Raw genomic sequence first — 12449 nt, 5'->3', positions numbered from 1 at the left:
GTCTTTCGCTTGTACTTGTATGGCCAATCAGTGTGCAGTTTTCTTATCAATCAAGCGAATTCACTGATTTGTGTCAAAGCAGAGCAAAGCCTTTTACTCCCAGTCACTTGACTGATGTGTTACGCAATGGAAGAAAGCATACCATAATAAAATGTTCATTTCTGGATTTATAACCAACTATAAATAAAAAACTGGTTTTATTTAGTGACAGAGGTATGTGACAAATTGAGGCTATTTTGTTTACAATCTAACAAATTTCCACGTTAACATACCTATATTCTTATATTTCAAAGACTCACTGGTAGTTCACTTATGAAAAAGCTAGTTGACCATACAAAAAACATTATATTTTAAATGTTAAATGCTGTTGGTAGTCATATTATCCAAGCTTTTTCAAAGAGATGTAGATGCTGATGGCAGAATTTCTTGCAGTGAATCAAAAAGGCCTTTGACTGAAGACACTGTTGTTAGTTGGTGGTGGTAATGAAGATCAAAATAACAGTTTGTCACCCGCCAACAAACTCAAGAAGAAGAATAGGACACCACTGTTGTATGACAGCCTCATGAAAAGGATCTTCAGGGTTGTCTGTAATGTTCTATATTTATGAAGAAACCTTTTTGTTTTTCACATCACCCCCATAGCAGTCTCCCGGACATAGTCAGTATAAGCTAGTTTAGCTTTTGTTAAACTCTGATGCTGCTACCTCAACAGATAATGGCAGAAGAGCAAGAAAAGAAGAGAACCCTTACCCTTATAGATGAAATCCAGCATCTTGTTGCACACACACCAAAGGACTTGTATTTTCTTTGTCAAATCTGCACCTTATAAAAACATGTATATTAGAGAGCCATCGTTGAAAGAAAGCCACAGAGTGGTCCCATTTTTAGCTTGCCACAATTAATATGGGTAACACATCAAACAAGTGGAAAAAGGCAACATACAAAACAGTATTTGAGTTGGAAAACTATACAGGACATTACTGGGAACACATCATCTCTTTTGTGAAACATGGTGATGGCAGTATCATGTTCAGGGAATAAAATTCTTTACCAGGGACAGAGAAGATACAGGTCAGAGTTGATGGGACGATGGATGGAGGTATAACATGGAATCCCATAAGAAAATGCACACCACCTTTTTCCAGATTTTTATCGCAAAGGGTTTTCAAAGTTATGTGTGACATTCTCAGTTATACAATATGTTATGTTGGTCTGTCTGATAAAATCCAAATAACATTTTAGTCTGTGAATTCAACAGGATAAAAGGTGAAAGATATCAAGGGGGCATGAGTATTTTTACAAAGCATTCTATATGATTATAATTTGATATGCCAATTTAAAAAGAGAAACCAATTATTTTTTATTAAACTGTTTTGAAATTGAGATGTGTATGTTTTTATATCTAGTAAGAATCAAGAAGTAATTTGTTCTGACAGTTCTTATAGAATATACTGTCTACAGAAATATGCAACATTTTGTGAATATGTGTTTTTAATATTTATCTATTATATGTAACTTTTTTGCAACATTAAAGTGAGCAAGGGCAATCTAACGCAGGTACAGTGAAATAATTGCATTTGCTTTAATCAGATGACAAAAGTATTTTTTTTTCTTTTTTTTTTTTTCTTAAACCGGTGTTCTAATATGCCCGCAAGTTTACAAATCAGAAGGCCTATGAATGACAAAATTATCCGCTCTGATTAGCTGATGAAGGAGGAGGAGGCAATGCGTGGCATACAGGGAATCTCTCTGGGATTGAGGACAGAGACGTCAGGTTGCTTCTTACATTCTAGATCACGAATCTGTAACAGAGTGTCAGTGACTCGGGCACAAAGCGAGCGAGGCAGAGATCTGCAACATCATCTGCTTTTAAAGTGAAAACATCACCCACAGCACGGTGAGCATCTTTTGGTTTCTTTGTACATAATTGTTTGGTGTTGCAATTGTGTTATTTTTTTGGCTTTGTATCTTTTGAAAAAAAGATAAGGAAGAATCTACAGAATGTGAAACCCTATTTTTGATTTCTTGTTTATTTTAGCAACTTTCTATGTTCGCTAACATTTTCTGATGAGCTTAAAATTAAAGTACAGCTTCTATTTGGCAAATTTTGCTACAATATTTATGTTTCTAACAAGTGGTATCCTTTTCATGAAAACTATACTCTAACCAATGTCTTATTTTACACTACAGGGATTGAGCATTTATAGTATATAGCTTCATTCCAACTGATTTTATCTCACATGAACCGCTATCTGACATAAAAAAGAGCACCATATTCTGTTTCTGTCACCTTGTGTTTCTTCCATTCATGTGTTTCTGTGTCTCCCTAAGGTAGCCCCAGAGAAACATGGCATTTGCTGGGATGTTGAGTGAAGAGGACGTCAAAGCTGCAGTCCAAGCTTGTCAAAGTGAGTCAGATAATATGCACAAATCTGCTTGCAAGAAGATATATATATATATATATAATATATAAAAGAAAAAGAGCAGAAAAATCCTCTTTAATTTAAGGAAATACACACGTATGTAGAGACACAGTTAACACTCCTGAGGGGAAGCATTGCGCTGTGTTGTTCACAAGAGGGTGAGGGCAGGGATCCTGCTGGTTACCAGGCAAACACACGGCAGGAGACTGGTTACCAACCAGATACCAAAGGCTTTTCATCAGACATCCCTAACATAGCTGACCCAGTAGCACAAGCTATAAAGCTCCTCGCATGCCGAGACATTTAATTATTTATCTTTAGCAATTATGTCTGCATGGCAAGGCATGCAAAGCTCTGTTATTGGTTCTTGCTATTTTTATGCTTTTGCAGGTCAAGTTTTTCAAAGTCAAATTAACATTGCTACGAAATGACTGCACTACTAGAGGATGTGACACAATAAATTAATTCATTATTTTAGACATCCTCTTCAGTGTGAGTCTTTTGAGTTATTTCAGGATGTCTTCTTGCAAAAACCTCCATAAGTTGAGAACTTTTGGCATTTAAGTTTGCATTAAAACCTGAGGCAATATTTGTTTTCCTTGTGCTGTTTAAAAAGCACAGGAGCAAAGCCTGCAATGCGCTTCAGGGTATATATTGGTAAATGTCATTGGCAGAAGAATGAAAGTCATCTGAGCAAATGAGTAAATGCGATGTCTCGATTCAGACCCCCACTATTCGTTCTTTAATGTCATTCAGTGATTGACCATTCACTCACTCACTCTCACTCACTCACGCATGTGTCTGTTTCTTGTGGTTGCCCCATTTCATGTTCTGTCTCCTCTCTCTCTTTCTGCCTGACCAATGCACTGTAGCTCCAGGCACATTTGACTTCAAGTTGTTTTTTGCACGAGTGGGACTGACTGGCTTGTCTGAGGCAGACAGGAAGAAAGTGTTTACTATCCTGGACCAAGACAAGAGCGGATTCATTGAGGAAGAGGAGCTGAAGTAAGGATAGATGTGTAAACACAAACCACAGTTTGGGCCCCAAAGATATTGTAAATCAAAAAATGTTAAGGCACATCATGTTGTGCGCATGAAGATAAGGTTTAGGAGAATAGGGTATGAAATTATGACTATGCGTTTATGTATTTATTCTTATTGTGCTGTCCTCTTTTAGATTGTTCCTGCAGAACTTCTGTCCAGCTGCCAGAGAGCTCACGGTGGCCGAAACGAAGGCTTTGATGGCAGCAGGGGATAAAGACAGCGATGGCAAAATTGGGATAGAAGGTAACAAAATGTTAGAAAAGTGACGCAGAAACACAAGAATACTCTGTAGCAAACTAATGTCTGTCCGTTTGCTTCCTCCCTCCAGAGTTCTGTGATCTTTTGAACTGAAGACGAAAATACTCAAATCATGAATTTGGAGTTCTTCACTCTTCATTGGCTGATGAAAAAAAAGGACCAAATTCCGCACCTGCCTGCTAGTTTCTTATTTGATTTGTTAACACGTGAAAAAGGTTGAAAAGGCCAAACGTGGATGTCTGCATTGAATCAATTTGGTCTTCTGAATGGAATAAAAAATGGATTTCAGGTGTTCTACCACTGTCTTCTGTTGTTTTTTTCCTTTATCTCTTTGAAGTTATTTTAAGATGTGGTGAAATGATCTCAGGTCTTCTTAATCGGCCCCAAAAGATCTAGATACCTAGTCCTTTTTACACTGATACCTCTCAATTAAACTCAATTAAATTAAATGTTTCAGTGGGTTGCTGGTTCAATTCCTCACCCTTGTTGTCTGTGTCTTTAGGCCAGGCGCTTTACCCGCCTGCTGGGGTTGGTCAGAAGGGCTGATGGTGAAAAATGGCAGCCTTGTTTCTGTCAGACTGCCCCAGGGCAGCTGTGGCTACAGACCAGTAGCTTGCCATCATCACCATGTGCTCTATGAGGTCACAAAATATTATAAATTATTCTAAATAAAATAAAGCTGGCTAAGACCAGTGGTCAGGAGCCATGTAGAGAGTACACAAACACATCATGCAGAAATATTATCTGCAATGGGACATTAACACTGGACATCACCCTTACTTAGCACTCCATTCTGTGAGGACTTTTCATCAACAGAGAAGCTGATCAGACTTAAAGGTAGATGAAAGAAAACCTCTTGACTTGAAAATGGAGTGTAAGTACATCCTGTACAGCCAGATCAACAATGGGATGGTTTATGGTAGGCCTATGAATGACCAGGTTTTCATGTCAGGATTGTCCAGTTAAAGCCCAGCCCCAATTACAATAATAATAATAAAAAAAATCTACAGTGATACGGTGTCAATTCAGTTTGATTGATTTTGAAAATGAAAGTCAGCAAAAACAAAACAAGGTGGAATGAATAGAAATAAACACGACACTTCTGAGACTTCTTTTGTAAAAAAAAAAAAAAAGAAAAAAAAAGTTTAGAATAACCTGAAGCAAGCTCAGCATTGAAGCAGACGACAGACACCAGGCATTCCTTTCACAAATAGTAATGAAATAGTGGCAAAAGGATGCAGACATTAGCAAGGCAAGACATGAATATAATTTTATTCATGTCTTGCATTTAATTGCAAGAGCACCTTCTTGAATTGTCCCAATTGTCTTATTAGGGCTTGTACTTCTGTCTGGAGGGTAACTCTCAAATTACTGCTGAGTCTGGGTGAAATATTCATCAGTATCATAAATATGTAGACATTTCTAGACTACATATTGCTCAGGCAATGTGGCTGACAACTAAATTAACAGAAGGAATGAAAATAAGATTTGTCATCAAATTGTCACCTTGTTAATACACAAACCCATTTGGGATGCAAAAAATAGTCCAGATGATTGGCAGATTGCCTACTAAGGACAGAGATCTGGTGGTACAGACCTCAAAGTCCTGTTCCGGTTTAGACATGTTGCTGGTACATTTGAAATGCGACCCTGCCAGTGGAGGTTCAGTGAAACTCATGTAAAGATACTGTATCCTTTACTTTGGAGACATGATTGCATTTAGGCCTGGAGGCACAGGCCAAGTGAAGTGATCAGAAACAGTATTACTTTATATAAAAGATTAAAAGGGGGGCGGGGGGGGGGGGGGGGGTGAGTATGACTTATACAGCTTGTAATAACTTGAAATAAAAGACACCGAATGACACTGGATGCAGTGATTTTAATAAATGTGTCTGGCACAAGGATGGTCCAATAAAAATCACAGCTCATCATAAGAAAAAAAAACACTCTCCTTTTGAGAGCTCTGAATGACATGTTCATGTGGGGAGCAAATTCTGCCTGTGGTCTTAAATAATTATTTTGTCTATATAGTAATCAGGAAATTGAACACCAAGAGGCTGCAGCTACTTGGTGTTCACTTCTCATCATCGCCTAGGATAAAGTGTCTGGCTGTGCCCTGCACTCTTACATATGCACATTTATAGTACTTGAATATTGAAATCAACATTTTAAATGTTGGCTGTAAATCATAATACGACTGCAACATGTGCCATGAAATCGACGAGCTTCGGGGCCTGCTCAAGTTTCCACATGTCTAGCTATAGGCCTGAGCACACATGGTAGCATCCTCATTTGTTCACCTAAAAATAGTTCCAGACTACTAGACACATTTTTTCGAAACCCATGCATCTTGGTACCTGATACTGAGACTCAAACGTCTGTAAATGGTGTTGCTCAAGGATATATAAGAGAGGGGGGAAAGAGGCTTTTGGCATTCACTCGAGTCCGCCTTGGTTTTCACTCGCCTCAACGCAGAGCAAAGGTGAGTGGGACGTGCACCTTCTAAAAGCTACCCCGACTTCTGCAGATCACACTGCGGGTTGAAACGGATTCAGAGGAGGGGGATCTTTGTGGACTACCAGCTGTAGGGAGGAATGGAACCAACCTAGGCAGCAAACACATGGACCTAACACTAAAGTTGGCCAAATTGGGCCTTTTCATTTCAGAGGATCAACGTTTTTTGGAAGAATGCCGGTTGGCTAGAGCTAGACTGACTCATGTTTTTGCAGCAGCAAATGTTTTCAGCTGCCATCTTTTAAAAATGTTTGATAGATATTTATGCCTGTGTGAGCTGGTCTCCTGGTGAGAGCATCGTTTCTTAAGTGCGGTCATAGTTAAACGCTTTGGGATGAATAGTCAGTAGGCTCCTGTGAGGAAACATCCTGAGGCAAAGGGAAGCTGTTAATCCAGTAGCAAACATAGATGCTTATGATGTTTCAAAGGTTTGTAAAATGAAAAAAAAAGGAAGCAACTTTTACGTGAAGCTGTAAGAGGAAAGGAACAACTTTTCATCTGGGATTTTATAACCTAAAATCTATGCTTTTGTTAGACATAAAAAGCCGAAGGGCATGTTGTCATAGTCATTTTGGTTGATGCTTTCAATTTTCTTTCCACTGTAACAACATAAGAACTTGTTAGCATTTCAGATGCTCATCCTAACCTTGAGTCTTGTCTCCTTTTCCTCCCAAGAATAAAAAATGGCCTTCGCTGGTCTCAACGATGCTGATGTCAAGGCTGCCCTGGACGGCTGCTCCGGTGAGACTTTTCCTTTATTTTCACACAGCACTGCATCATTTAAACTTAGCAAAGTAGCTAAGAGCAGAGAGGCAGACGTTTACCAAACTCTCAGTTTCATGAACGTGCCTCAGAAACTGCCAGCTTCAGCTACCCTGAAACATCTACACCTTGTTGCTGACGTATTCGGCACTAATGGAGACGAAATGTGCATTTTCAGCTGCTGACTCTTTCGACTACAAGAGTTTCTTCAAGGCATGCGGCCTGGCCAGCAAGTCCTCCGATGATGTCAAGAAGGCCTTTGCCACCATTGACCAGGACAACAGTGGCTTCATTGAGGAGGAGGAGCTGAAGTAAGACATTACTTGAACTCTTAGCGCCGCTAAATTCAAAGCTTATTGGCTTTAAAATGTGGATAAAATCTGACATTACTATCTAGTCTTGCACAGTCATCCTTCTGTTTGAGGGCTGGACTTGATCACATTTTAGTCGATTTGAATATTTCTTGTCCTGCTTAGTCATGCATTACATTTTGCCTAACAATCTAAAAGTCAAAAATTTTTTTGAATGATTAATTAAGGCTTACCTGCATAGGTTTAATTCTTACTCTTTTGTCCACTCGTCAGGCTGTTCCTGCAGAACTTCTCTCCCAGTGCCAGGGCACTCACCGATAAGGAGACTAAGACTTTCCTTGCCGCTGGTGACAGTGATGGTGATGGCAAGATCGGAGTTGATGGTAAGAGTTCTTTGCATAAACCTAAAAGAACTGAACTACAGTTTTTTTAAAAATATCAGTCTGTCAAAGTACAAAACCTTCCATCTGAAAATTAGCGATTGTCTTCCCAAAGACCTTGATTGGACTGTTTTCTTCATCAGATTAATTCTTTGTCACAAGAAGTGTTTTCTTGCATGCAGACTGAATATAAGCAGCTTTACTTGTTCTCATCATCTAAAGTGAAATCTACCAATGAGAGAATCCTGCAGACAGAAGGTTTTGCACTTTGGCCATTGAACTTTATAAATCGTAACTCTTGGTCAGAATCAGCTCAATGAGTCTTACGCCAATACATTTTTGCAAAGATTTTCTACTTTCTGCAACTAACAGCAGTTTCATTCTACCTTTGCAGAGTTTGCTGCCCTCGTAAAGGCATAAATTTCCACTGACCAAGATCCACTTCTTTTCATGGAACCGCAAACTCCTCAAAGATTCATTAATCACCAGCTGAAAGAATATTTTTTATACCTTATTTATGAGTTGCCTGCGAACTATTTCTCAACATGGAAGACATATTTTGCTGTTAATGTTACTCAAACTGTGTTATGTGTTCAGAAATGATGACTTGTGCAAACTGTACAACACCATCTGCACTTTTGAGGAAGAGTGAAAAACCAGGAATAAATACTCTTTTGGTGTGAAGTCATCTTGTTCAGGTCAGTCTTTGGCTGAGTGTGCTGCATTTCCTAACAGAAATCATTTCAACACAATGGGGCTAATGAAGAGCCAGTGTCAAGTTGAGTCCTCATATGCCAGAGCTTTTTAATGCTCAAGAGCCGCTAAGCAATGGGTTAGATGACTTGCCCGGCACTTGTTCTCATAATTGGTTAATGGGAAGGGGAGCGTGGCTGGACACTGGCCAGGGCTTGGGAAATGTGCTGGGAATTGCCCCGGGGCCTTGCTCACATGCTTCTTTAGACTCAGGGAGCTCTGCAATTGATAGCTGCCAAACTTTGGGTAATTGGATGACCTAGTCCAAGATCTATTTCTTCTACAAGTGCTGCATAATCAGTTAAATGATGTGCTGTGGCAACAGGATGGCTATTAACAGTCACTGTCTCAGCAGCAGGACTGCTTCCTGGCTCAAACCCACTGCAAATAGCTACACTGGTTTAAGGACTTTATTTTTTTTAGCAAATTACCCACTTTTTTTATTCACTTTCTTTGCAGTAAACATCTTTTTTGGGGGGTAAAACAATCTTAAACAGTGCATTATCTTCAAAAAGATATTCATACAATTAATTTTTCCTTCTGAAGCCAGATTGCAATTGCAGTGGGTTTCACAAGTCCTGGGCATTGCAAGCGAGCAAAATGTAAACCCTCATCCCTATCAGATAACAACCTCACCTAGTTACAGGCAGTGGTCAAAACAGAGAGGCTCAAGGGCTGCAGCTTACCCCACAGCATTATGCTGCCACCTATTGGCCATAGATCTCCAGTTTTATCCTCTACAAAGTTATTTAATTATTCAGTCAGAAAAAAAATCACAACGCCCCCACAAGCATTTAGTAACATTGAGCAATGTTTCCAGAATGGATTTGCCCTCCAACACAAAAATAAACATTTCCTCCAATGTTCTATGAAGATGAAATGGTCAAAACAGGGCTGACTGAGATTTTTTTTTCTAAATATCATCTTCCATTACCTTTAAAACCTAGAAATGATATATATATTTTTTTTATTTAAAAAAAAAAACACAAAATATTTCTTCAAAGGTTGGACTTATATACCCATTGCTGACATGTAACAAGAAAACCACATTCTTCACAAAGTGAATTTATTTCACATTCCACACAGGACACAAATAATACCTCAAATACACAAAACTGTGCTCTGCTCAAAATGAAACACAAGAGCAATGGACTCACTAAAAGAAGAGGTTAAATCATACCTTAAAACTGGTGAGTGTTAAAAGTAGCAGAAACAACCAGTTTGTCCAACTTACTCCAGCTATAATGCATGCATGCTGAGTATCCTCATGAATATGGTTACGGGTTGGCAGCAGCCCTTCCAATTCGCCCACCTCAGCAGCGCGCAGGCCTATTCTTAGCAGCCAGGGACATTAAAGACTTCTTCAAACGCACCTTTTAAGCGTCTTCATTTTTGAAACTTAAAATAGACCTCTCTGTAGCTGCAGTACGAGACCCCCCCCACCCCTGCCCCATCCCTTCCTTCGTCTTCCTCCTCCTCCACCTCCTCCTCCTCAGCACGGTGTCAGTTATCTTATGCTTCAGATTTCCACAGCGTGACAGTATATAAAAGGTCATTGGGAGCACCGGGATGGTCACTGCAGTCGACTCCAGTCTTGTCTGTGTCATCTGTACCCTACAAAGCAAAAGGCACAACCGAGGTGAGTCTGAAGGAAGAGAGGAAAGGGAAGAGAAAATGCGGGACCCGCATCCAGGCTTGCATCCTTGAAAAGCCTTTTTGCTCTTTATTTCTTTTGACATTGGGTTTGCTCAGGACCTCACTGCATTGCAGTATCTAAAGAAACACACTGAATGCCTATATTTGGGAGTGTCAGCGTTTAAAAAAAAAAAGAGAGCGAGAGAGCCGTGGATTATTGGTCAGATCTCAGCATCTCGCAGTAGTTGCAGGTGTCAATCTCAGCTTCACGGAAGGAGTGAAGCAATGCAAAGCCTGCACTTCAGAGAGAATTGGACTCAAGTATTTCAAATCGGAACCCTATCTCGTTTTGTTTGTTCTACTCGGAAAGCCAAAAGACAGCTATTTAAGCAGCATTTTTTGTTTGCAAGACATGGTGTGAATTGTATTTGGAGAGATCAAAATTCTGTTTCTTTAGCTTTGTGATTGTTTTTTTTTTTTTCAATGCAGTGAACTATAATCAAGTCCTTTATACAAATAGGCTGTTTCTTTAGGGATAACTGCTTTTACAAGAGTTTAAATTAATCAGTGTTCTATCTCTGCAGCTCAAAATGGCTTTCGCGGGTGTACTGAATGATGCTGACATTACTAAAGCCCTGGATGAGTGCAAAGGTGATTCTTCTATACTTTTTCTTACTCTTGCTTTGTTTTTTTGTATCCTTATTCTTATTGGTATCCACTGTCTTTGCCTCTGGTCTCAGTAGCATAATAAGCTTTGCTGATTTCAGGCGCGGACTCATTCGACTACAAGAAGTTCTTCAAGACTTGCGGTCTGGCCGGAAAGAGCGCCGACGATGTCAAGAAGGCTTTCGCCATCATTGACCAGGACAAGAGTGGCTTCATTGAGGAGGATGAGCTGAAGTAAGATGCATGGCTGGACAAAATGGGCTTCATACATTAGACAGCAATTACTATAGTGACCAACAGAGTTAACTGATACAAGATACTGCAGGAATGCAAGAGGGAATGTATTTCTACATTCACATGGGAGACCTTTAAGGGTAGAGGTGCTCATCTTATGATGTTAAATTAAGATTAAATACTATTCAGTAGTAGCAGTAGGAGGGTAGACAGAGGCGGTTATGACTATCCTATACATTTTAGTGGAGTCGCATCCAGAAAGTCTTACTTAGAGAGATTTTTTTTGGATTGCAGCCTACTCACTCCTTTATTTGCAGTTGTAATCCAACATCAGCATGCATTACATTTCTTTATGTATTTCCTTGTGCCATCTCAAGTTTAGCAGTGGCCCCCATCTGGGAGATCCTTTTAAATCTTTCTGGACGTGACACCTACCCCACCAAGAAAAATCTTGTCAAGAAAAGGAGCTTTACTTGAACAAAGTGGTTGCAAAGTGAGATGACGTGGATGGAAGGATTTTTTTTTTGTTGTCTAAATATGTTTGGAGAGTTTTGGGGGTTGATCAGAAGGGCCAAACTAGTCTGACATTCAACGTCTTTGAGACCTCAGATAAGGATTGAGCGGCCATAAATTTGTGGTAATAAAAATGTCCATGAATATGCTTGCTTAACCCACCTTTGCATTGTGATTTCAGAATATCTGCCTTATTTGGTCTATTTGCGATATGTTTTGATAAATAATGTTAGCTGAGCACCTCTTGTGTCTGTGGCAGGCTGTTTCTGCAGAACTTCAGCGGAGGTGCCCGTGCACTGACCGACGGTGAGACCAAGGTTTTCCTCAAAGCCGGTGACAGCGACGGAGATGGCAAGATTGGCGCTGATGGTACGTGCCGAGACACTCATTGGACATTCCCTTGTTTAAACAAATGGCCAACTTAACATGATTTTCTGTGTCTGTCTACCCTGCAGAGTTCGCTGCTTTGGTAAAGGCATAAAGATGGCAACATGACCAACAACACATGCTCTGATGGAACAACAATGCCCACATCGACCTCCCCCCTTTTCATCTGAATATAAATAATTTTTATACATTTGCTTAAGGGACATTTCTTCCTCTATGCAACACACTGTCCAAAAGGTGATGATTGTGAATGTCGCTCGGTTGTGTTCATGTCTTAAATATGAATTTTGCTAACTGTAAAATCTACAATGCACTTTCCAGGAACTAAAAGTAAAAGAAAATAAAATATTCTTTTACTACGGTCTTACTTCTTTGTTTTTGTGTCATTTCGTCCAGATAACCCCTCTTGGGTTGGAGAAGTAGCAATAGAAAATAGCAATAGACTATGTCAAATACATGATGATATGAGACCTGGCTCAGAGGGTCAGGAACGTTTTTCATGCATTCTATACAAAAAAAAAGTGCAAAAAAAGCTGCGAAAAAAGATATTGATCATCTCCAGAGAACTT

General features: G+C 39.6%; 3 protein-coding genes across 4 annotated transcripts; all 3 read left to right on the top strand.

Moving 5' to 3' along the window:
* Positions 1–1642: 1642 nt before the first annotated feature.
* On the top strand, positions 1643–4022 carry pvalb5 (parvalbumin 5). 2 transcript variants are annotated; one of them, XM_081609947.1, is made up of 5 exons: positions 1643–1897; positions 2336–2408; positions 3296–3428; positions 3601–3710; positions 3796–4022. In XM_081609947.1, exons 2-5 carry the CDS (start codon positions 2348–2350, stop codon positions 3816–3818), a joined length of 327 nt encoding a protein of 108 aa, XP_081466073.1. In that variant the 5' UTR covers positions 1643–1897; positions 2336–2347; the 3' UTR covers positions 3819–4022. The 2 variants fall into 2 exon arrangements, with proteins under 2 accessions (XP_081466073.1, XP_008415056.1); XM_008416834.3 differs by having other exon boundaries at positions 1645–1897; positions 2332–2408.
* Positions 4023–6077: 2055 nt separating this feature from the next.
* LOC103469260 (parvalbumin beta 2-like) lies at positions 6078–8376 on the top strand. Its single transcript, XM_008416833.2, has 5 exons — positions 6078–6207; positions 6915–6980; positions 7180–7312; positions 7586–7695; positions 8087–8376. The coding sequence occupies exons 2-5, from the start codon at positions 6923–6925 to the stop codon at positions 8110–8112; spliced, it is 327 nt and encodes a 108-aa protein (XP_008415055.1). The 5' UTR covers positions 6078–6207; positions 6915–6922; the 3' UTR covers positions 8113–8376.
* Positions 8377–9949: 1573 nt separating this feature from the next.
* On the top strand, positions 9950–12247 carry LOC103469262 (parvalbumin beta-like). Its single transcript, XM_008416835.2, has 5 exons — positions 9950–10084; positions 10665–10731; positions 10848–10980; positions 11753–11862; positions 11949–12247. Exons 2-5 carry the CDS (start codon positions 10671–10673, stop codon positions 11972–11974), a joined length of 330 nt encoding a protein of 109 aa, XP_008415057.1. The 5' UTR covers positions 9950–10084; positions 10665–10670; the 3' UTR covers positions 11975–12247.
* The last annotated feature ends 202 nt before the right edge of the window (positions 12248–12449 follow it).

The sequence above is a fragment of the Poecilia reticulata genome, chromosome 8 (assembly GCF_904066995.2).
Source record: "Poecilia reticulata chromosome 8, P_reticulata-male-v2, whole genome shotgun sequence".
In the NCBI taxonomy this organism is placed as follows: domain Eukaryota; kingdom Metazoa; phylum Chordata; class Actinopteri; order Cyprinodontiformes; family Poeciliidae; genus Poecilia; species Poecilia reticulata.
Note: the sequence above shows the minus strand (reverse complement) of the source record. Positions and strands in the feature narration are given on the sequence as shown.

Bases quoted from the DNA above. Each gene is read 5' to 3' on its own strand.
- pvalb5 (XM_081609947.1), top strand. From the start codon at position 2,348: ATGGCATTTGCTGGGATGTTGAGTGAAGAGGACGTCAAAGCTGCAGTC. The intron at 2,409-3,295 runs GTGAGTCAGATA...AATGCACTGTAG, and splicing joins TGCAGTCCAAGCTTGTCAAA to CTCCAGGCACATTTGACTTC. The intron at 3,711-3,795 runs GTAACAAAATGT...TCCTCCCTCCAG, and splicing joins TGGCAAAATTGGGATAGAAG to AGTTCTGTGATCTTTTGAAC.
- LOC103469260 (XM_008416833.2), top strand. From the start codon at position 6,923: ATGGCCTTCGCTGGTCTCAACGATGCTGATGTCAAGGCTGCCCTGGAC. The intron at 6,981-7,179 runs GTGAGACTTTTC...GTGCATTTTCAG, and splicing joins TGCCCTGGACGGCTGCTCCG to CTGCTGACTCTTTCGACTAC. The intron at 7,696-8,086 runs GTAAGAGTTCTT...CTACCTTTGCAG, and splicing joins TGGCAAGATCGGAGTTGATG to AGTTTGCTGCCCTCGTAAAG.
- LOC103469262 (XM_008416835.2), top strand. From the start codon at position 10,671: ATGGCTTTCGCGGGTGTACTGAATGATGCTGACATTACTAAAGCCCTG. The intron at 10,732-10,847 runs GTGATTCTTCTA...TGCTGATTTCAG, and splicing joins AGCCCTGGATGAGTGCAAAG to GCGCGGACTCATTCGACTAC. The intron at 10,981-11,752 runs GTAAGATGCATG...TGTCTGTGGCAG, and splicing joins ATTGAGGAGGATGAGCTGAA to GCTGTTTCTGCAGAACTTCA.